The sequence below is a fragment of the Rousettus aegyptiacus genome, unplaced genomic scaffold, assembly GCF_014176215.1.
Source record: "Rousettus aegyptiacus isolate mRouAeg1 unplaced genomic scaffold, mRouAeg1.p scaffold_m13_p_5, whole genome shotgun sequence".
Classification (NCBI taxonomy): domain Eukaryota; kingdom Metazoa; phylum Chordata; class Mammalia; order Chiroptera; family Pteropodidae; genus Rousettus; species Rousettus aegyptiacus.
Genome location: NW_023416308.1, coordinates 60,897,351 through 60,922,884, shown reverse-complemented (window position 1 = coordinate 60,922,884; position 25,534 = coordinate 60,897,351). Strand labels below are relative to the sequence as shown.

The 25,534-nt window shown below is 37.1% G+C and overlaps 1 protein-coding gene across 1 annotated transcript; it reads left to right on the top strand.

Moving 5' to 3' along the window:
* The first annotated feature begins 4,067 nt into the window (after positions 1–4,067).
* CUNH11orf97 (chromosome unknown C11orf97 homolog) lies at positions 4,068–25,281 on the top strand. The gene is made up of 4 exons (XM_016158728.2): positions 4,068–4,508; positions 9,327–9,431; positions 18,477–18,602; positions 21,921–25,281. The coding sequence occupies exons 1-4, from the start codon at positions 4,361–4,363 to the stop codon at positions 21,923–21,925; spliced, it is 384 nt and encodes a 127-aa protein (XP_016014214.2). The 5' UTR covers positions 4,068–4,360; the 3' UTR covers positions 21,926–25,281.
* The last annotated feature ends 253 nt before the right edge of the window (positions 25,282–25,534 follow it).

The window sequence follows — 25,534 nt, the reverse complement described above, 5'->3', positions numbered from 1 at the left end:
ATTACAGATGAGCAAATTGAAAATTAAATTAAGAAAACAATTTCATTTGCAATACCATCAAAAAGAATAAAGAATAAAATACCTAGGAATAAATTCAACGAAAGACACACAAAACTTTTGCTCTGAGAACTACAAAACATTAATGAAAGCAAAGAAGCACTAAATGTTGTTATGGAGCACCGAAGGTGGAGGCCTCACACTTCTGGATTTAAAAACTTACTGGAAAACTATGTTAATCAAGACATTGTGGTACTGGCATAAGGATAGATACATAGCTCAATGGAATAGAATTGCGAATTCAAAGATGAACCCTCACATTTATGGAGCAATTGAGAAAATCATAGCCTTTTCAACAGATGGTGCTTGGAAAGCTGGATATCCATATGCAAAAGAACAAAGTTGGAGTCCTGCATCACACTATAATGTTAACACAAAAATTAACTCCAAATGGTCAAAGATTTAAATGTAAGAATTAAAACTTTAGAACTCTTAGAAGAAAGCACAGAGGAAAAGTCTTCATGGTGTTGAATTTAGCAATGATTTCTTAGATATGGCACGAAAAGCATAGGTATGAAACAAAAAGATAAATGAACTACATTAAAATTAAAACATTTTAAAATCAAAGATGCTATCAGAAAAGTGAAAAGGCAACTCACAGAATGGGAGAAAAATATTTACAAACACAATTCAAGAATGGGCAAAATACTTGAATGGACATTTCTCCAAGGAAGATATACAAATAGCCTATAAGCACATGAAAAGGTGCTCAACATCACTAGTAATTAGAGGAATGCAAATGAAAACAACAAAGAGATACATTTCACACTAATTAGGACAGCTAGCTATTATGAAAAAAAAGGGAGGGAGGGAGGGAGGAAAGAAGGAAGGAAAAGGGAAAAAAGGGAAGGGAAGGGAAGGGAAGAGAAAGGAAGGAAAAGAACAAATGATAGCAAGAATGTAGAGAAACTGAAAGCCTTGTACATTGCTAGTGGGAATGTAAAATGTGCAACCACTTGAAAAAGTCTGATTGTTCTTCAAAAGTTAAACGTAGAATTACCATATCCAGTAGTTCCATTTCTGGGTATATTTTCAAAAGAACTGAAAGCAGGAACTTAAACAAATAACTTGTACACCAATATTCATTGCAGCATTATTGTCAATTGGCAAAAGGTGGAAACAATCCAAAAGTCCAACAACAGATAGACAAAATGTGGTATATACATACAATGCAATATTATTCAACCTTTAAAAAGAATGCAATTCTGACACATGCTACGACATAGATGAACTCTTTAAAAACATTATGCTACGTGAAATAAGCTAGACACAAGGGTGAAAACACTCTACAAGTCCACTTATAAGAGGTACCTAAAGTCAAATTTATAGAGGCAGAAAGTGGAATAGAGATTACCATGGGATGAGAGAGGAAGAAATGGAGAATTTGGGTTTAATGGATACAGAGTCTCTGGGATAATGAAAAGCATTTGGAAATGGATAGTGGTGATGGCTATACAACATTGTGAATATACTTAATGTCATTGAATTTTATACTTAAAAGGATTTAAAATAGGAAATTTTGTTATCTATGTTTTACCACAATAAATATAAAGCAGTTAGACCTCCAGTTCTCTCGTTCTGAGCAGCTGTATAGATGCCCCCCACCCCAGATGATGACTGGAAGTAATTCTCTGGAGGAAGTCCAACAGGCTCTCTAGACTGGAAAGTATAACGCACAATTGAGGGCAAGACCGCCATACTGAAAATGGGGGAATTTCATGAATACTTATATACTTCATATTAACTCTTTAGTTCTCCCACTCACTTCCCAGGGTGCTGGCACCAGACTGATACCCTCCAGCAGGAGAACTGGAGTTACACCACGGGGAATCAGAGCAGTTCAAAAGATAAGATCTTAAAGTACTGACATCAGGGGTTCCCCAACTAAACAGCCCAAACAGATCACCCATCAGTGAAACCTCCCATCAGTAAGTCTCACCTGTATGCATAGATTCTTATTCTTTGGTACTACATAGGGAAAGACAGTCAAGGATTACTTGAAGATTGAAGAAAGCTAAGATACCAAAAGAAACAGGAACACATAAATTGGAGGAAACAGCATTATATAAGGAGAAAATTAAGTTGGAAATGAAAAATATCACTAATATCCTCAAAGAGATATTGCATCCATGATATAAGACCAAGGTGTTATATGAAAAAGAATATTTCGAGAGCTCTAAGATGTTAAAAACATGATATCAGAAATGAAAAATAGAACATTTAAAAAATAGCTTTGAAGAATTATTCCAGAAAATAGTGCAAAAATACAGATATAAAATAGGAAAAATAGGTCAGAGAAATCAGGACAGTTAGCATACCAGTAACAGGAGTCCCAGAGAGAACAGAGAAAAGAAATTGCAATAATTCAAGAATAATTCTCTAAAATGAAGGACATGAGTTTCTAGGTTGAAATGATCTGATGCCTGTCTAGCAAAATGGTTGACAATTTGACCCATATAAAGTTGTATCATCATGAAATTTCAGAACAAGGAGGACAAGGAAAAGATCCTCCAAGTTACTAGAAAGAAAAAAACTGGTCCTAGACCAAAGGTCTGGAATAGGATGGCAGCGGAATTCTGTGGCAGCAGTGGATGCCAGAAGACAAAAAGTGCAGCGACTTAAAATTCTGAAGAAGAATGATTTTCTATATTTAGAGTTCCTTTTACAGTTAGAGCTCCACTTTAGAGTTCCTTTTACAGTTAGAGCTCCACTTTAGTAGACAGTAAAACAAAGACTTGCAAACCTGTAAGGATTTAGACATTTTATCTCCCATAAACCATTTCTTAAAGGGCTACTGGAGACATGCTCTACCAAATGAGTAAATAAACTAAGAAAGAAGAGGATGAGTTCCATAAATAAGGGATCCAACACAAGAGAGAGCCATGATGGTAAAGGGAAATCCTTATACAACAGCTGTGCAACCACTGTTCTAGATAGCATCCAGTGCAGACTGGAGCAGATCAGAAGTCTCTCTAGAAGGGCCTTTTTAGAAAAGATAATAGAATTCCCCATGTGTTTGAACATAGTAAGAGATTTACACAAGGATCAAAAGACTTTGGAAATTAATTTGTGATAAGGACATTAAAAATCAAGCAAATTAGAAAAACAAGGAAATTATTAACTCCAGGTAATCCTGAGGTCATGCAGAGAGAATAAGTGACCATATGATATTACATAACTCAACTATGACTAGAGTTTACAAAGTCATAGCAATGTAAATGCTCTAGCCAAACTTTTATCTTATCATTATTAGGAATTTGAAGGGGTAATAAGTATATGTAAGGTGATAGGCATAAGAGTTAAATTATCATCTTCCACAGTAGAAAATCAACATATAATACCTAAAATTGAAAAATATGAAATGCAGCAAAATCAACATTTGATCATATGGTTGTAAATAGGGAATTATCAGCCAAAAGAGGTGAAAGTGGTTGCCTGAAATGAAGGAAGATGGGTCCCCTGAATTTGATAAGGAACCTTGTAGAATTATTTAACTCTGAAAAGTAATACACATTTAACTTTCATAAATTACACAATATAATTCACTTTTTTAAATGGCTGCAAAAACGAAACAAAAGCAACCTCATGCTCCAAATCAAACTCTAAATTTTCCCATTTGCCATTCAAATCAAATTTTTCTGAATTCAATTTCCTCATCTGAAATTTATTATATGGATTGAAATAGATTGTAAATAAACGTGCTTGGAAACTACAAGAATTGTTTAATAATTAATAATAATAGTAATAATAACTTACAATCCAAAGGCTGGGAATCCTCAACATTCCTGTGTTCGATCACGTTGTGTGTGCAGTAGAGAACGGGACACAACAAGCGGAACACACACTGCGTGAAACCAGCGACCTTACCTTGAACTCATCTTTTCAGTTCCTGCTCCCCGCCCCTACCTGTTCCAGGTGGCGATCTATTCTTTGGGCTTTAGTGTCAGACTTTTCTGAATTCAGATTCCGGCTTGCGCCACTTCCTGGCTGTATGGCCTCAGACAATTTCCTTAGCTTTTCTGAATCTCATTTTTCCTAGAATGGTTAAGTCTCTCTTGCGAAATTGGTTTGAGGAACAAAATAGAGATTAATAGCAGGTCCTTTGCTTTGGTCAGTTACTAATAGCAGCTTCCTCACTTCAGCGCCTTCTTGGGCGCGCGGGACACCTGAGGCAGAGGAGAAACCGGCTGTGAGCTGCTGGGGGCGGGGATAATCCACGGTCACCATGGCAACCGGAGACGCCTCACATTCTCCGGCAGCCGGCGGTGTAGCTGAGAAGGCCAGCAGCGAAGACCGCTGAGGAATGAGAGGGGAGGACGCGATAGTGGTGACTACAGTGGCTGCTCCCGAGACGGGCCGCGACGCGGAGCAGCCTCAGCAACTGACGCGGCTGGGATGCGGGGCGCGCGGGGAGCCGGGCGTCCGCAGCCCCCAGGAGTCCCGCAAACAGTGTGAGTTCCCCTCCAACCTGTGCAGAGGGAGGTGCGGTGTGGAGAACGGGCGAAAGGGGAATCGAGGGACAATGGTGAAAGGGGAAACTGGGGGGAAATGGAAATTGAAGCCGCGAAGATTTTGGAGGGAGGGGTTGACGCTGCCGTTTTGGCAGGGCAGAGGTGATGATGCCACGGTGGCAGAAAGAATCCGGTCCATTTCCCCGAGCCCTCCTTCACTAAACGCTACCTGAGCCCAGGTAGCCTCCGACTTAATTGGTAGTGGCGTCGGTCTAGAAGATACTGAAACAAATTGTATATATGAATATATTAAAATTTATAAAATATGAAATTATAAAAGGGTATGTATAATATATTTAAATTTCATATACAATAAAATATATATTATAAATGTTATTTTAATATATATTATTATATTTTTTGTTTTATTACATGTTATGTTTTCATATATTAAAATGTGTTACATATTTATTATATATTACATGTACTATAATACATATTATGTATTTTATTATATGTAAATTTATAATATATATAAATCTTATACACATGGAAGCATGAAGATCATTTTTGCCAATTTCTTCATTTTACGGATCAGGAAACTGAGGTCTAGACTGGAGGAGAGGAATTGACTTACCCCACGGTCGCTCAGTGCTGAAGAAATATGTAAAATACTTAAACTCCCATCTCTTGAACTCTCAGTCCATAAATTATTACCGGATCCATTTAGGCTCTAACAATTCTGGGCCACATTTTAACACCTCTGTTTCCTCCCTGCCCTGCCAAACACACAAACAATATTTAAATAAGTAAAGGCAGTTCTGGTCCACAGCCACAACCGTCGTGGTTGTAACTTGAGCCTGCGCCAGGTCGCAGCGCTCATCCATATCGTTCCATGAATTTACAGATATTGTCACAGCCCCTGGCGCAGCACAAGTTTTCAGCAAGTGCTAAGGAATGATGGTGGTGAAAATAATAGGCCAAAGAAGAATGCGAGCTGTTTCCAGGCCTTCTGCAGCGCCTCCTTGATTGCCTCTCTAGAGAGCATTCTCCGTTATGGAAGCTCCAGTGTGCACTGCAGGCCCCAGCAGGGAGGGTTGGGCTGAAGCGGCTCACCTCTGGAGCCTGGGGACCACACATCCTCCTCCCGCCAGACCTCATCAAGGAGAGGCAAGACGACTGCCTTCTAATGAAAGGGGCTCTTCCCTCAGCATCAGTCCCAATATTACTGCTTATGATACCTCTTTCCTTTTATTATTATCAACAGCATGCTGAGGCCTTACCTAGAACAATTAAATTCAGTATATTTAAGTATTCAGTGGATTTAAGTAATTCCTCATTCCGACTTAAAATTCTATCTGGGAATTTTCCCATTAAAGATGCTAAAATTTTAAAGGTTCCTTAATAATGTGACTATAGGAGTAAAAGGTGGACTTAATCATTCACTCATCAACTCAACGCATATTGAGTCCTTACTGCATGCGAGCATTGGGCAAGTTGTAGGGAAATAAGTAATGAATTCAGGCAAGTGTCCAAACTTTCTGGAGCTCACAAAGTCAGGGTCCCAGCATATAAAGAGTTCCTGCAACAGCCTCCCCGAATACCTCCTGTTAGGGCCTCAGACTAAGTAGAGACAGGCCATTCACACCCACACAAAGCACTCGTTCAATGTTCAAATGTTTTTTGAACAGTGTTCAGTCTCTATTTTTTAGAAAGGTCTTCAGTCTCTCTATAGCTTCTACTCCCTAATCACAGATCTGTTCTCAAATATACACAGAAAAAGTGTGTTTTTCCCCACTAAAGTTATATAATTTCATCCTTGAATTATATAAAGGTGGCTGTTTGAGCACCTACCAAATCTTTCATAGACTTCAGTATTACCCTTAAAATAATTTGCTGGCTGACCTCTTTTAACGTTCTCTAGTTTATTAAATCACTGAATCCAGTGTCCTAGGTATGATCAGATTAGAATAGTGTGGTGGGACTATAACCTCCTTTGATCCGAACATTATACTTCTATTAAATGGATCCAAAATTACATTAGCTGTTTGGCAGACACTTTATATTATTAAAACATGTAACAAATGCAGTCTATGCCACCCATTTTATCTCTTCCCTTCTTTGTTCAACTGAAAATATTTGAACCAGGCCTTTTCTATCCTATACTTATGCATTTATTTAATCCTCAACACAAGTCATTACATTTATCCCTATCAATACCATCCTATGGATTTCGGCAGTGAGTTTGAGGTATAGAAGCAGTCCTTTGAGTCCTGTGTTTGCCATTCATCAAGTTTGTGCCTGCCATTCTCATATTTGGTGAGTGTGCTGGGAGTTCCTATATCCAAATTAGCAAATTAGATGGTGATTCCAACAGTTCCAAGTAGTCTCTAGGAGCCCTTGATCAGTCAACCAGCATCTTTTACATGGACATTCTGCCTCCTACAAACACACTTTATCAAATGCCTTGCTAAAATCCAGATGCATTGTGGCTACATCTCTCTAATCTAGCTAGATTGGTAATTTGGGTGTCAGGAAGTCAGGTAGACATGGCTTTTAATTTTTATTATGAATTTTGTGACTTCTTGGAGTTTCTTTTTCACCTATAATATAAGAATAATTGTACTTGCCCATAGGGTGGTTGTGAGAAAGAAAGATAATATATATAACATGCCTAGGGTATGGTAGCATTCAGTACATTGTGCCAATTGTTATTAACTCTTAACAAAAGAAAGCAGTTTGGTCTGGAATAGTATTTTCAGCAGTCCTTTACACTTAAAGATCATAGCTCCTCATAGTCTATACTCACAATCAATTTGTTGACCAATCCATTAAAAATGTTGGTGAAGATCAACATTAAGCTGCCATGTTAGTTTATCAAAATTTTTTCTTTATTTTGCTCTCCCTTTCTCTCTCCCACCCTTCTGCTCTCCCATTCTTTTTTTTCTTTTATTTCTCTCTCTCTCTCTCTCTCTCTCTCTCTCTCTCTCTCTTTCTCTCTCTCTCTCTCTCTCTCTTTTTTTGGGGGGTGGGGGGAGGAGCAGAGTAGGGAATATTTGCCTATACTAACTCTTTTCTACTCTTATTTTTCACAGTTCCTCAAAACCTTTAGTGATTTCCTCTGTAAATTCTCATAGCAGCAGGGCTGAAATTTGCTTAGAAGTGGTCTCTTTCTCTTTACTGACCTGTTATAGGATTTTCTTTCCTCTTAGCCACACTACTTAAACCCTTTTCTACCTGAAGATCATGATTTAACCAAAAAAGTTTAAATCAGAGTTAAGCTGGAGTAATGCTAACCCCATCTCTCATTCATATGACTCCTAACTTCTGGGAAACAAATGAGACCCAATAACTATCTAGTTCTACCTTGTCTGTGGATAAGAGTGTCCTTGGGTCTTCATGACCAGGAGTGACCCAAAGCCACACCAGATATCTTGCCCCATTTGGCCCAATCTGCTCACAAGCCAAATTTATTCACTTGTGTCCTTTATTGGTTAGTCTGGAAAAGATGAGACACCTGTCATATCCTTGTGAGTATAAAGTCAAATCTTAAATAGCTAAAGTATTTGGTTGTTTAGGTTTTCCACGGTTCTTTGGTTTGAGCTTTTGAGCAGTGAGACTAGAACTACTGGTTCCCTGACATTCACTAGGCTGAATGGGCAGACCTATGCACAGAATAGTCTTTCAGCTCAGTCTAATTTAACAATACTTATTTCTATTTGAACACACACTTGCTGAATGTCTATTATTGTGCCAAGCTCTGTTTTAAGACTCTGATGAACAGAACAGACAACATCCCAGCTCTTAGGATATTTATGGTCTGGTAAGGAAGACATATATTAAACTAATAGTTATGCAAGTAATTGTATATAAAGTAAATGAAATTATATATAAATTTCAATAAATTAAATGAAAGAAAAGAGGAGAGTACTATGAGAAGAAGTAACCAGGGGCATTTTGAGATTTGAGTTAGAGCAAGTTTTCCTAAAGAATTTAAATTTAAGGCTATGCTGGAAATTTGAGAAGTTACCCGCCCCCCCCCCCCACACACACCTCAACAACAACAAAAAAAAATTAGGAGAAAGACAGTTCAGGCAGAGAAAATAAAATATACAATGGTTTCAATGTGAGAATGGGCAGAAAAGCTATATGGGAGCTCAGAGAGCAATAGAGAAAGGCTGAGAGGAGAGACTGCAGAGATAGGCAGGGTCAGATAGCACAGAGCAGAAGAAACATAGCTAAGGTACTCAGAATGCATAATACAGTCCTCCGCATAGCACTGGTGTCCTATAGGGCCAGGTTTAGAGGCCATGACAAAGTCATATGCTTGTAAGTGGTTCACTACTACAATTCAGGTTCAGTCTTTGAAAACGATGATTAAATAATGCTGAGGCTGTTCTGTTATATATCTGGACTGTAGACTCCATGCTCACATCTGAATTATTCATTGTTCTGTCTTCTGCCCCTACTCAAATGTCTGACACAGAGTAGGTCTTTAATAAAAATTTATTGAACAAATGAAAGTTTTCTTGAAGCTAATGAAGAAAACTCCATGTATTTCTTTATAATACCTTAAAGAGGTATCTTAAACTTACCCACAAAGTTCAGGAATTATATGAAAGTCTGAAGTCCCAAAAGAACCAGAAACTACAATGACTGAGATATTCCCAAAATAGAGTTTACAGAGTAAATCTTCTGCATTTGTATAGAAGGATATGTCTTAAAAAAAAAAAAAAAAAAGTTATTCATGTAGGTGTAATGGCTACAAGGTTAGGAAGAATTTATGATATGTAACCAATTTTGTTAATGTCTTTATAGGGAAGAAATTTTTATATTGTGAGCCACATAAGAGAATTAAGGAAGTACTGGAAGAAGAACTTTATATTAAGAGAGATGAATGCCACATTAAAAATCCACCTGCAGGTAGGTAATCTCAGTGACAAATGAACTATATTTGTGAACTGGATATGAAATTGCCTATTTGATGGCAGAGAGATTATTTATTACAAAACCATGACTATCAAAAGAAAAATGGGTCTTTTGGGAAATTCTTGGGTGAATTTTATAATTCTTTTGCCTATGCCTAAATAAACTCTTATATTTAGGGGAAAAAATGAGCTAGGTATCAGTATCTATATTACTGTCCTACATTTTTGGTGGGGTTATTTTATTTAATGATAAGCAGAATTTTTTCCAAGTGCCCGAAAGCACAATAACATGTTCAATCTTTATCAATATAGGTATGACCAATAATAGTGGTTCCCAAAGCGTAGATGTCATCAGAATTACCTGAGAGCCTGTTAAAAGTAGATTGCTGGGCTCCATCCCTAGAGTAGTAACTGGCTTAGTAGCTCTGGGGTCAGGGTTCAAGAATTTGCATTTCTACCAAGTTCCCAGATGATGTCGATGCTACTGGTCCAGGGATACCACTTTGTAAATCCCTGACCCAGAACAATAAGTCATTTAAATAGGTCAACTCATCTAAGGATTTTATTGTACATACACATGGTATATGAGTTATATGGTCTGGGCATTGATAGCTCTCATTGATGGTTCATTGAAAAAAAGATATACTCTAGAAACTCCACAATCCCTTGCAGATGTTATTTTGAAACTGTATGAGACCTTCATTTTCCCGGTTCTTTCTCAATGATTACTAGGTTCATACTTCATGCTCTTCAAATCATCAGGTTTTTATTAAAACCCTCATGGGTACCAGATGAAATTAAAGGACTGTGAGACATGACTTCGATGCTCAGAGAGCTTGACATTTTCTTAGGGTTATTGAACATCTGGCAGGTAAGGTCCACATTCTCTAAGGATTCCCAAGAGCAGAGGCTGCGGGCCCAGAGGTACATCATTTCAGACTCCATGACATGTTTTCCCTCTTTTTATTTCAAAACCAGCCATAAAGACACCTTTTAGGCCTTCTGTATCACCCATTCTTACAAAAGGAAAGAGCAGTAAAATGATCGATTTTGTTCATATGATATCTTGAAGGGATGATTACTAAATTGTTTTTCTGAAACCCAGCCTACATGTACCATTTCCCTGCTGGTTAAAGATATATTTTTTAAGTATATACTATTATATTTTGGGTTTACTTTCATTTATACACTTATAAATGTATAAGTCATATACTAGTTGGATGTTGTATTGTTCTTTTGGGATATATTTGATTATAAGACAGTCTAAGCGATTAGGAAATATCATTTGGCCTATAAAAATTTATTTTTCTAAGTAATCTTTTAAAATACTTTCACATAAAAGGAGAATGCTTATGCTGCATTTTTATAACATCCACTAGAGGTCACACAGAAGTGCTATTTTAAGCTAGAAAAATCTTTCAAAGCTGAGAATAATGACTTCTGTAAAGTTAAGTTTTAAAGGGGCCGTCCTTATGGAAAATAGAAACTGCTATCTTTTTCTTTTTTTTTTTTAAATGACTGGAAGTCACGTGTTCATGTTCACAACAGGGAACTAGTGGCTAGAAAGTGTGTCACACTCTTCCGGCTTAATCTCAGAGTGTTGGCAGTTCTAGGCCAGCCACTGGACCTGCTAGTGCAGGGTTTCAGTAACATGCTCCTTTAAATATATGATGAAAGCTATAGCTTCTCTTCCTAGAAAACATGGCTTGTCATGTACACCCAGAATTCTGCATAAAACTTGTAGGGACTTGTATTGCTCCTATATATATTAAGACTTGACCCATCCTCTCCACTTCTAATCATTTACTCTTTTATTCATTCCAGTTAGACTGTTCTTTTCCATTTTGCAAATGACTTTCCTCTTGAAGATCAAATACAATGACCTTGATGGTCAAATACAAACTCATCAAATTCATCTTCTCTGTAGCATCTGTCACAAATGTTTACTCCTTCCCTTTAAAAATACTTTCTCTGGATGTGGTTCCATAGTGTAGCAATTAGCACATCTGCTTTACACGCAAAAGGTCCTGGGTTTGTGCCCCAGTGGAACCATAATTCAGGGTCTTTGCCCATGCCATCCTTAACAAGCCTGATGTCTGATCTCAGAAGCTAAGCAAGATCAGGCCTGGTTAGTACTTGGATGGGAGACCACCTAAAAGACCAGGTGCTGTAGACATAAAGGATAATAATAAATAAATAGATAAATAAATAGATAAATAGATAAATAGATAAAAAGTATTTTCTTATATTAGCCTCAAGGTCTCCATGTTCCAATCTCCAAGTTTTGCTCATACCACTCATTCTTATCTTTGCCAACTGTCCTTCCTCCTATCCTCTAAACTTTGGAGAAGTCAGACACAAGCCCTTTTCCCTATGTACCCTCACCCTGGGTGCTTACTCCCTATTGGGCTAATGACTCCAAAATTAATATCCTCGCCTCTGCTTTTCTCCTGAAATCCCAAAAGCCTACTTAACTTTCCACTTGGATGTCTAATAGGCCTCTAAAACTTAATATGTCTAGAATAAGACTCTTATTCGATGTCTTAGCTTTTAAAATCCTGCTCTTCAACAGGTTTGCCCCATCTCACTCAGTTGCTTAAACCAAATACCCAGAAGTCAAATATTTTAACTTCATATCCAGTCCATCAGCTAATCCTGTTGAATCTGCTTTTGAAATATATCCTTAATCTCCCCAACTGCAACTTTGTCCAAGCCTCTGCTATCTCTTGCAGGCTCAGCAGTAACATCCTATATCAATTTCTACTGTTGTCTCCAACTGTCTATTCTCTACACATCACCTCCATGCTCAACACTCTCCAATGCCGCCTTATTATTCTTTGTCTACATTTTAATCTCCCTGTATGGCAGCTCATCCCTCTGAACTCATCTCCTGTTCTTTCCCACTCCACTTCAGCCACCTAGGCTTACTCGATTTTCTGGGACATGCCCAAACCATTCCCACCTCAGGACCTTGATGCTTCACAAATAAATATTTTCCTCTCTCTTCATTCAAATATCAGTTTAAATGTGACCTTCTCAGAGGTAACCTCTCCACAAGGTCAAAATAGAAACTACTCACCTTCTCAAGTTACTCTCTAATCCTTGGTATTGCTTTCTTTTTTCTCCTTTTTGTGTTACTCCCTGAAATTATATATTTATTTGTATAATTCTTTATTGATTATCCTTCCCCCTAGAATGTAAGCTACCTGAAGACAGGGACTTTATCTTACTTACCACAAGTCCTCATAAAAGCCATGAGGTATTATGATTACCATTTTATGAGTGGGTAAACTAAGATTTTTGAGAGGTTTTTATTGTCTAAGATTATGTATTAAGTAAGTGGCAAAACTGGATTCCAAATTCAGTTCTGACCCCAAATGCCATTGACTTTCTACTCACTATAGTATCTCTGGTGACATGTTATGGCTAAATCCAGTGTGTACTGTTCCACCCTTGACTGGCTTGAGATTGCTGCAACATTTGACATAGTTGATGGCTCACTCCTTAAACCTTACTTCTTCCTCAAATTTCTTGATGTTAAAACAAAATGACCTCATTCTCCTCTTACTATCTGGATATTCCTTCTCAGCCTCCTTTAAGAACATTTTAATTAACCCCGATCCCCAAATATCAATGTTTCCTAGGGTATTACCCACAGTCTTCTGATCTTCTTCCATTAAGCTCTCCCTGGATCGTCTCTGCTATTCTCATAGTTTCCACTATTACACTACTATGACGCCTCTAAAAACTGTGTCTCTAGGCTAAATTTTTCTTCCTAGATGTCCCATAAGTACTTAGGATCAACATGTTCAAAATGAAACTTATACCCCTCCCCCACTTGCTCCTATGTGATCCATCCCAGTGAATGACATGGCTTGATGTCCAAGACTAAAACCAGAGAGCCATCCTCCATACCCAGTCCAGATCACCATATCTCACATCTCATTAGACTGTCAGAAGTATTTTAGTTTGGCTTAGGATCCAAAACTATTGACTCATATGCTAGGTTCATCTTGCAAACATATAGACATATTTATTTGTACTGCATTATATTTTAAAAATATATGAACCAGTCATTGAAATTTTAAAAATCAGGATCTTCTACATACAAATCTAGATTTCTAGATTATTTTGGATGAAGAGAAAGGAAGGAGGAGAAAGGAAGATGTGACAACAGAGGGGACATTCACACCTGGCAGCAGTGGCTAGAGTTGGGTTACGCTGTCCCAGCTGGCCTGCCTACAATGCTGCTGCTAACCATTGCTCACCAAGTTCCCCAATCAAGTGGGACATATCAAAGCTATTTACGTTCACATATCCACTATCCACTGCAAACTTTCTCTTCTTGTGGTAGAAGTAGGAAAAAAGTATTTCTCTGATATCTGTACCTCCAACAAAAGTGAAAAAAAAAAAAAAGACGGAGAGAGACAATTATTTTTTACCCCTGACTTTACTTCTATTACCTGCCTGGCATGTGTCTGTCTGTCTGTCTGTCTGTCTCCCTGTCAGTCTCTCTTTCACTCTCTCTCTGTATATATACACACACACATATGCACACATGCAAACATACCTACATATATACTCACATATACACACATATATACATGCACACACATAAATACACACACACAAATATATATGTATATATATACACTTGAATTTGTGACTTTGTGATTTTGTACATACTATTTATTAGATATACCCAAGTCTATCTAAATTCTGGGCACCCAAGGTGTATGGTGTATGCATGTATCCAAGCATATTTGTGTAGCTATGTATGCATTGGTTGGGTTTGTTTGAATTTTTCAACAATCCACTTGCTTTTACAAAAATATGATTGGTGATGGTGAGATTCCAAAAAAGTGCCCAGACTGAACTTTCCCTCAATCATTGATAAAGCACCAAAACATGACCATATAGCAAAGTATGTGGGTAAACATCCTGAAGAACTTATACATTCTATTACGAAGGAGATTGATCCTGAGGTTAGGTAACTTAATTATAGTATGTTTTATCTGTGACTGAGCTAAGGATGAGAATTATGGAAGTGTCTGGAAGCAACGGACTCAAATTTTTTCTATGCCGCTTTTCCTTTTCCTTTGGTTGAATGAAATTGGTAAAAGATCAAAAGTTTCTTCTCTTTGAGTTTAATGAAATTGGTCAAAACTGAAAAGATTCAGAAGTTAGGTTTATGGACATTTAATAGAGTGAACATAACATTTCTTTTGGAATATTGTTGTTTGGGTAGCAAAAGGGGACTAAAGAAAAAGAGCCGTTCAGTCTTCTGGACCCTCACCTGGAGGAGCTATCCCATCTATTCCTGTGGTTGTATTATGACAACAGTTAATAAGAGGTGGAGACACTGAAATGGCCAAGTTGTCCTAGATGGTTGTTACTGTGCACCCCATACTTGGATCTAAGGAATGGCATCGGTGACCACCAAAAAAAACAGGCTGCCAGGCCTCTAAACCAGGCTCCTGATGCAGAGGCATGTGAGCTCAGAAAGAAGCAATGAATGCTGGGGTGAAGTGTGCAGTGGGTGAATGGTGTCTGTATATATCACAATGACAGTGATAATGGTAATAATAATAATTATTATTATATCATTATTATTATCATTGACAGTGTGTCTTCTAGACATGAGAGTTTTTACAAAGTATCTCTCTTAATTCCTGCAACAATTCTGTGCCCTTATTCCCACTTTGTAGATCTGGAAGCTGAGGATCAGGAAGGTGCAGTGACTTGCCCATTGTTACACAGCGAGATAGCTGATATTTGAATACAGGCCTATCAAATGCCGATGTTTTTGCTCTTCACCATTGAGTTATACTGGTTCTCTTTAAAATATGGAAAATGATTTAAAGTTGTAGTGGTAGCAAATAGTACTCTCTTTATTTAAAAAAAAAAAAAGTTGGCATTGACACGATTTTCTCCAGTTTCAGCCTCAGTTTAGGTCCAAATCTGAGGGAGAACAGAGGTTCAAAGGCATTACACATTCCTGTCAAATAAGAACAGGGGCCAGGGGCTACACAAAAGGTTCTCATTACCCTGAAAAAAGGAAATGCAATTTTCTGATCTGATTTTCTGTCAAATGAAAATGGAATTTGGGGCAACTTATAGAACTTTCTGGATAAGGAAAAAAACTAAGAAACATCATCATTTACATGTCCTTAGTGATTCCCCGAAGATTTTCCCTTCTTTACAACTTTTTTAAAAGAAGAGGTAAGATTGTGAGACACGCATTATGGAACAATAACATTGATTTTTACCATTTATCTTTAAACTATTTCTACATTTCTAAGAACCTCTATAGATGACTTTGCAAAAATAAATTAAAGTTCTAATTTAATGCTTTCGAATTGCAAAGAGCTTTTGTATTTTTCTGGCTAAAACCTGCAGAGGTTGAGTAGTCATGAAAAATTTGATTAATGAAGCTTACTAGTTTTCTCTTACACAACATTTCCTTTCTCAGTGAATTTCAGTAGTGTCCTGCCAAATCCATTAATTTGTATCTACATGTGCCTTAATGCACAGAAGCTTAATATTGAGTCTGGCTTATTTATTATGTCTAGTACTAACTCAGAAAATATAAAACGTTGCTCAGTGAGTGTGGATATGTTCGTTACTCATAATTCTCTCAAAGAAAATGTTTTGTGTACCTACAATATGCAAGGAATTTACTAGACACCAAAGGCACGTCAAGATAATTACAAGCCTAGAAGTCACCAAAGAAATTTAAATTACTTAAATTTTTCTTCCTCTGGTTAAATCTCTACCTTGTTAACACAAAAGATATGGCTGGCTCTAAACTGGCTTTTCAAGCTCTAATGTTCATTATTCACAGTCCCCAGACAGCCAAAGGGAGCAAAATATTTTTAAAGGGCCAGCTGACTTTCCCTGAAAGACCAGGCCAGGTCCCACTGACTAAACTTTCCAGCATAAAGGCATGGTGGAGTAACTTTAAAATTCAGGGTAAAAACACACCTAAAAAAGTTTATGAGTAGAAGGGGTTGGAGCTATGAGAAGAGAAGAAAGAAGAATCTCTAGAAGGTTCTGAGATTCAAGAAAGGATTTAATTCCTGCTCTTCTGCCTGCGGGGTTTTCCTTTTCAGGGTAAGTGTGCCAACACCGAAGTAAGTGTGCCAACACCGAAGTCTCTCGGGCCCTGCTTCCCCGTTGGTCTTCCTTCCTCCTCCAGGCATGCACAGAGCAGAGGGAGTTGGATTTCTCTTTAAAGAAGCATCTGCTTCAAAGGGATTCGTGCTTCTTTTCAGACCTTTTTCTCTGGTCATATCACCTTTCATAACTTCTTTGTTCAAACATCATATCAGACCAAAGTAGTGCTATTTTTTCCAGCAGTCTTTATCTCTGAGTACAGTAAATATTTACACATCACTATATTTTGCTTTGACTTTTTTAAATGTATTTCTGAGCATCTTCATTTACATTTCAGGTATTTTCCCAGTAAGTCGTAAACCTCCAGCTATACTTGTGATTGCATCTGAAAGAGCACAACTAAATTAGACCAGTATAATTCTTCTATCTGATTTGATATGGTTTTACTACATAATTCTGCCTTCTGATTTTAAACTGTTTTCCATTTACCAGAACTTGCCACAATGCAGAACAAATCTAACCCCATTTTTTGGTCTCTTACAGGGTGTGGTGCACAGGGGGTATTTAATAAACATTTGTGGACTCCTAAATATGACAGTTTACTGCCCAGAGGCTGGGGAGCAATCCTCTTCTATCTTTAGATGGGACAGAAGAAGAGGAAACTGGTTTAAATGGTGGGGGTAAGATTTGTGTTAGAAACAGATTTAGGTTAGATACTTTGTTAAGTCGACAAAAGAAGATTGTGGCGTTTTCCTTGAAGGTCTTTGAAGAAGAGGGAAGAAACTAACCTTGACAGATAGCTTCAGCTGCTCCATTCAGGAAGGAAAAGGAGAGGAGGCAAGTATTGGCATTCAGATCAGTGAGTCAGCTCAGTGACCATGCCTAAGGCCATACTTGAACAGGAAAATTGTTGTTCTTGTAAAAATAATAGCTACTATTTATTGAATGCAAAAGACTTTTTATTTATTTCATCTATATCCTATAAGTATCTCCATTTCAAAGATGAGGAAACTGAGACATAGTAGGTTAAATAACTTACCCAACACCATACAAGCGGTAGGTGGTGGAGCAGAGACCGAAACCTCGATTTCCTCTGAACTCGAAGTCCATGCCCCTAATCGTTACATGATACAGAATCCTTTAGGGAGAGATCAAATGTCAGTGTGGATGCTAGTGGGCAGCCTTGGATCTGTGGAGGATATTTGACATCAAATTTTGCAGCTTCAGAGGTGGGAAAAACAGCTTATGGCACTAACCCGAATTCACTACCTTACTCGACTTGGGTCACAGTTTTCTACACAGCAAATGTATTTTGACTAACTCTGAAATCGGCCTAAGTAATTGGTTTTAAGATATGGAGAAAAGCCCAGTACTTAACCCATACTTATTGAATGGTATCAGGATTTACGACTATAATTTGCTTTTGCAAATGTATAGACATCACATTCCAAATATTTTGTTATGGTGTCTTCCAGTCAGTTTATTTTTTCTTGCAAGGGAAGATTAAATAGCCTCTAGTTCATGGCTTTTAAAAGAGTATTGGACCTACTGGATAAATTAATGTGGTAACTTTGGGTTTTATTATCTTTTGAAATAAGATATTTATTATTGTTATTTATTCTTGGTGTTTTTATGTTTTGTTATTTATATTTCTATATTGGCTTTCTGTCTACTTCTTTAGGGTCAAGTCGAACTATCTAATTAAGCACTGTAGAGTTTTAATTGCATAGAGAATAATTGAATGAATGAACTAGAATAAAAGATTAAAGAAATAATAAAGACCTTGGGTGGTTTGATTAATCAAACCAAGTAAACCTCCATTCAAATGACTGAAAAAATAATCACCAAGTAAACATTTTAAATATTTTGTGCTATAAAAAGAATAAACTAATAATCATTATCTTACTTTTGAAAATATTAACAGTGGCCTTGGAAGGGATTTGGAGCATTAAAAGGAATCTCCCCGTGGGAAGCTTGAAGCCAGGACTGCAGAGCAGAAACACTTTACTGCCACAAGCCAAGTACTATTCGAGGCATGGAGGGCTGAGAAGTAAGACACCCCCCCCCCCCACCACCCCGATTCCCCTGACTTCCACTAAAGCCCCTGAGAGTGCTAAACAGTTTACAAAATAGTGGTGTGTACTTTATTCAAAGTTCTCAATGAAGATTGTCTTCTTTTGACTTACTTCTCTCAGGTTACCTTGAGTTTAGCTACATTGCCTCATCATGGAACAGTAACAGTTCAGCTAACCAATTTACCTCCTGGATTCAATAGAAGTTCATACTCTGAGTTATCCTCCTGACTCTCCTTTGCTTTTCATCCACATAATACTTTCTAGCAAGGCAGACAGCCAGAACTGGGGAGGAGTCTTACACTGCTCTTTCTTCCAGAAGGGTGGACTTTGTTTACTGGTGGAAATGGGGAGAGGGAGCTGAGGGAATTAAGGAAGAATAAGGCAACCGCTTTGCTCAGCTCTCTTAGTTTCAGCCTATTTTACGTAAGAGGCCACCAGGTTGGGCCCAGTGTACTGTTCCTCACAGACATAAAGTTTGGAAGAAAATATTACTCATTCCTCACTGTCATAGCTAGTGTCTGCCAGGAACAGTGACAGAATGTGGAGAAGGGCAGGGGTCTTGAGGTGGAAGCGTGAGTGGTGTCCAGATAGTCTAGGGACATGAAATGGTGTATACAAATCATAAAAATAGCATTACATTTGGGAGGTTACCCCAGAGTGAGAAAAAAGAAGTGGATAAGTACCAAGTTATGACTCATAATATCAAATGTTATATAGCATTTATTATTCTAGGTTCTTCATATATGATAATCTATTTAACATTTACGACAATCAAATGAAACAGGTACAAATCATTTTACAGATGAGAAAAAGGAGGCACAGAAACGGTGAATAATTTACCTAGAGTCACTCAGCTAGTAAGTAGAAGTGCTGAGATTTGAACCCAGGCAGCCAGTCTCCCCTGGCTTTTAACTGCAAGGTACTTCTGTCTCGATGAGATAAACAACGCCCAGGAGCTGGCTGTCTGTTGAACCCGGGGTAGAGTAGGAGCTCAGCAAAAGTGCCACAAAGGAGGAGGGTGCCCAGAGAGATGGCCTCTGTAATATGAATTCAGTTGGGAGAAAGTATAACCACTAAGAGACTGAAACACAAGGTAAACAAACAAACAAACAAACAAACAAAACCACTTACTACAAAAAGGGTTTCATGTAGCAGAAAGGAACCAGTTTGGAACCCTGGTTTTAATAACAATAAAGTAGTAGTAGCTACCATTTACCATATGCTACATGTGGCAATAAGTGTCTTATATAGTTCTATCGTCCATATGATCACATGAGATGAGATTTTTTATCTCCATTTTCTAGGTGAAAAAACTGAGGCATAGAGACATAACGACCCAAGATCCTATGGCTAGGAGCTAGTGGGGTCAGAACTACAAACCTGTGTTCATCTGACTTCTGAGACTGTGCTCTTAACCTCTGGACCATCATAGCAGAGAATTCAGTCACCGGAAAACAAGGGCGGGACCAGTCGTGGGTGGTGGTTAAAACAGGCACAAATGCCAGGGCTCTAGGAATGCAGGGTTACGAAACTGGGAGGGACTACACTCAAAATCCACAAAGATATCAGTGTCCTAAAGTAGTGGTTGATTCAACCTAAGTCTAGGCCACTTGCTCATTAGGAGCTATTTATTTCAACTTTCTGCCCAACTTGTCAGGTCTCAATTATAGTGGGTAAATCCATCGTTCCAAGAAAACTCACAAAGCAACTTAAAGATGAATAATTTTCTAAATGACATATTATAAGATTGGTTTGAAAAACAAATTACCTTCATGTGAAGATGTACAAGTCCAATAGATTACCCAATTCATCAATTGGGAACATATGATTTTTTAAAAAATGTATTTCATTTTGACCATAATTGCATTACTTCCATCCATACAATTTAGGAGAAGACTTGTTCATGACTCCTGCTCATTGTTACTTATCCACACTACCTTCCTAGGAACCCCCAGCCCACTATCTCCCACCCATGTTAACCCCTTACAGTTATAATATGTAACTTATTAGATATCTTAGCTTCTTTTCTGTAAGTTGCCAGCTGCATTTTGCCATATGAAGTGCTATTATCTGCTATACAAATCACAACTGATCAAGCTGTATGAATTAGACTGATAACCAAGGATTAGACATTTCTTATTATCAATGAAAAAAAGGTAGGTACAAGGCACAGAAATGCCATAGATGAACAAAATCCACAGGTACTTTTCAAAAATCGATCAGCAGTAATTCATATATTATCGGAAACTAGCTGAAGGCAGGAACCATGTCTCTTTCACTCACCACTGTGTATCTGGAACTTAGCATGGGGACTGGTAAGAGTGGGTGCTCAATCACTCTGTCACAAGAATGACCAATGTATGTTGAACCAGGATGTATATGTTGAATGCATACTATATGTTCAAAATCCTTTTGTTGCTAACTCACATGTGTCTTCCTTCAAAAAATTATATGGTTTCCCACCACTTGAGACTGCTAAATTAAACAGAATACAAACAATACAGAAAAAAAGCAAAGGAACCTATTGACTTTAGCATGTGGATCATGAAACGTTACACATATCTTATATATACCTTGGAACTGACACCTTCAATGAGAGTCTTCTACGGATTACAATATTTCCAAAAACTTCTCCTGTAAAGCGTATTTCTTGTAGATAGCTCAGTCAATCCTTATTGTCACCTTTTTTGTATTCATTTGTGCTTCTTTCTTCTTTCTAATGAACAACATGATCATTGTAGTTGTGACTTTTCTAACATTTAATGCACATTGTTTAAAATTAAAATTTAAAACCATGATCATCTAATTGTAGTTCTAAAACACATTTCCAGTACAGAAGTTTCACTCTCGTCATATTAACAAGTTTTATTCATTTACTTTTATCAATGCCTTCTTACTCTGGGGCATGTAACAACAAAAGCAAGAAAAAGTTGTCTAGCCTAGTGCTTCTCAAGCTTTAATGTCCCTACAAGTCACATGGGGATCTTTTAACAATTCAGATTCTGACATAGTAGGCCTGGGGTGGGGTCTGAGATTCTGCCTTTCTAATGAGCTCCCAGGTGATGCCAATGCAGCTTGTTCAGATGCTATATTCTGAATAATGAAGGTCTAGAAGATTGAGGAGTAGATTCTCGGTTCCTCGGGTCACGTGGGTGTGTGGCTTTTCCATTCTGCTCTACCAGTTGAAATACTGTTGGAAACATTAAATAAAATTTAGATTAAAATGAGGTTGGGATTAAAGAGTATTTCTCTAGAGTAAAAACTTAACTTGTTCACATATTTCTTCACTCTAGGATAAGAAGAATAATTTTTTTTCATTGAGAAGAAACCTATTCCTCCTGATGTCTGAAAAATAGAGAAGAAACCTAAGCTTGTTTCACATAAGGTGTGTTTTAAAAAAATGTATATTGGTCTCTAAATTCTATTACTGGTGTTAATTCCTATCTATAAATTAATCCAAAGTAATGACAGACCATTGGAAAAATTTACTAAGCACCTGAAAACAAGGAAGGAAAATATTATACTTTTTAGTTGTCACTGTTGGAATACATTGGGCTTCTAATTCAGATGATTTTATTCAATATGTAAAACATGGTAAAACAAAGGCATATTTATTGAGTCTTCACTTCAAAGTAAACAGTATAAACCTTAATCTTTCACTAGGGTATCAATATATTCATTTATTAAAAAAGAAAACATAAATCCAGGTATAGGTATGGGTTAGTAAATGAATGACATAGACGAAAAGTCACTGAGTCAGAGACAACCATTTTAATGCTAACCTTGGTAGAGCTCGTCATTTTTTTAGAATTTGTCCACTAAATAGTAAGCAGCCAGAAAATTTATGAAGACAACTAAAAAAAAAAAAAAAAGAATTTTACTAGTACTACTGGCTTAAAAAGAGGTTAGAAGAAAGGAAAAAAGAACCAACTTTCTGCCCTGCCCAAGTTGCCAAAAGTAATATATGTGCAGTAGAAACATTGGAAAATAAAGAAAAATGAAGCAAAAACTCATCTGTAACTCAATTTCCAAAAACAACTGATAACATTGATATATTTTTATTCTTTTTTCCTATACAGGTTTTACTTTACATGTTTGAAATCACATTATATAGTATCTGTATTTGTTATCCCTTTTAACATGACATCATAGAATTTCCCATTCATTAAAATATAACTTTAAATAATTACATTAAAAAATCTTGATATGTTTGCACTAAATTTTTGCACTTTTTACTCTATTTTGGGGGCAGTTAGGTCTTTTAGATTTTTCACTTTATATAACTGTTGTGATTTATTCCTCCCGCCCCTTAAAAATGTTATTTTTCCTAGTATTCTGGTTACATCTCTTTTATTCTCCTTCCTCTCTAGGCTGAGATCTTCTTAAAACATTCCCTGGTTTACGGTACTCAAGTTCATTTCTCAGTTTGAATGTAATAAATCAAGTAAGATAAACAAAGATATTTTTGACTAGGTGTGTCCCTTCCCTACTTAAAAATATTTACACTGTGAAACAGTCAATCATCTCTTAAGTTAAGATCCAAATTTTTCCAGATTTAATATAAAAATTTCCATTTAGTTAATACACACTAGAAAAGATCCTACATGTAAGCCAATTTCAGCCACCACCATATTTATGAAACTCTCATCACTGGCTACTTCAATAACAGTGTTTCAGGCCAATGGCTGAAATTGGAGTGATTACATGTTAAGCTAGTCAAGAACTATAACACTTAGAACTACCTGGAGTTGGGGTAAAGCATTTACTATCCTTACAAACCTAAAATTTTAACCTAAAAATTCTTTTTGCATGTATGTTAGGATGACAAGGGAAAAGTACAGCAGATGGGGAGTATTGATTTTTTATTCATCTATTAGAAATAGTGTCCTGTTTGCATTTGCAATCCCAGTGTGGCTTTATAAACATGCTCAGAAATTTCCTCCCTTACTTTCACTTTACTCCTGCCTAGTAAACAAGCTCCCCATCCCCTCCCCAGCCCCTGTTTATCGTCAGCCTTGCTGCCTGGGTTGGGTGCTCCGCGCTGCCTCTCTCTGCCTGACCAGCGCTAATGCCATGGAGGACAGATTTCATGGCACTGTTTCCTTGTTAGGGTACTAGGGTATCTGTCCTTATTCTATTTAGGGGCCCTGGTTCCTTTTGCACATCTTCCTAACTGAATTCATGTGCAGAGTTTTTGATGCCAGGATTATTTATGATAATGAATAACAGAAACCATCTAAACACCAAGTGGGGAGGATGATTTAAAAAATTACTATATAATGTGATGCACCTGTTCTGTTTCTTTTTTTTTTTTTAATTTATAAGCATTTTTTAAATAACTCTTTAAAAGCCAGAATTACAAAGACATTTCTTGAAAAAAGATAAAGATCTATAGCAATCTTTAACCAATAGCCATTTTCATATTTGATGAAATACAATTGATGCATTCCTTCTGAGGTTAGGCATAAAACAAAAACGCTTTTTTTTTCCCCTAAAGATGTTTGCAACTTGCTCACTTTCTTTCTTCATTTCATATGCTCCTGGCCCCAGAATCCTTAAATTTCCTTTGTTTATGCCAGAGACAGTGGCTGCAGCTTACTGGATAACTTGGAGTCATTATGCTTGCACCCTGCTTCCTAATTTTGCCAAATAGCCATGACGAATGTATCTGTGAGCCACACAGATGAAAAGATTAGAAATATAAAACAAAAACCTATAATGATTGGGAAGACTATTTAGCTGCATGAGATGGAACACAATTTTTCTGAAAAGACAACTTTTTAGTTTTACTTTTAAAGAAACCTATTTCTTGGTTTGTCTTACAACTAAAATATGTATAGATAGAAATCATGTAATGAGGGGGTTTTTAAATAAAAATACTATCACATTACACATATTTTATAGCCTGAATTTTTTTCACTTAGTCGTACATTATGACCACTTATTATTATGACAACGTATTATTATATGTTGGTCTAAAACATGATTTTATAGGCTATATAGTATGTCCTGGTATGACAGCACCACAGTTTTCTTAATCTTTACCTATCGATGGCCATTCATTTTGCATATAACTTTTCTAAAGTTGGCATTTAAAGAAATATTTCTACCTCCTCCTGCCCACACACATATAGAAAACCCCTTAGATTTTCCTTATAGCCCAGATGACTCTCTCTCATCCTGATAAAAATCTGCATGTTTATACTCTAGAAAGAATAAATCAGGAAGATTTTGGATGAAAATATGGTGATTGAGTTTGGGGTCAACGCTGTCCATTTCAAGAGCCCCAACCTCCTTAGTTCCCAGAATATTTCAGCCAAATTTACACTCTTGTACACACACACACACACACACACACGCACGCACGCAAGACAGGAAATTGGAGGTTAGTATAGATGGACCCAGAGGATATTATACTAAGTGAAATAAGCTAGTCACAGGAAGACAAATACTGCAGGATTCCACTTACATGAGGTATCTAAAATAGTCAAACTCGTAGAAGCAAAGGGTAGGATGGTGGTTGCCAGGGACTAGGGTAAGGGAAAATGGGGGAGTTTCTAATCAATAGTCATAAAATTTCAGTTTTGCAAGATGAATAAGCTCTAGAGATCTGCTGTGCAACATGTTGCAATACTGTATTGTACACTTAAAATTCTGTTAGGTGGGTAGATCTCATGTTAAGTGTTCTTACTACAATACAATAAAATAAAATTTAAAAAAGTAAGTACAAGACTAAAACACTGATTAAAACTGTGTGCATGAGCAGGGCTTGTTGACTAGTGGTTTTCCTAATACAGGATATGGTCTAGGAAACAGCTATTTTTAGAAAGAAGCTCAATCATCAGTAGCTACAGGTGTGTGTGTGTGTGTGTGTGTGTGTGTGTGTGTGTGTGTGTGTGTGTTATGA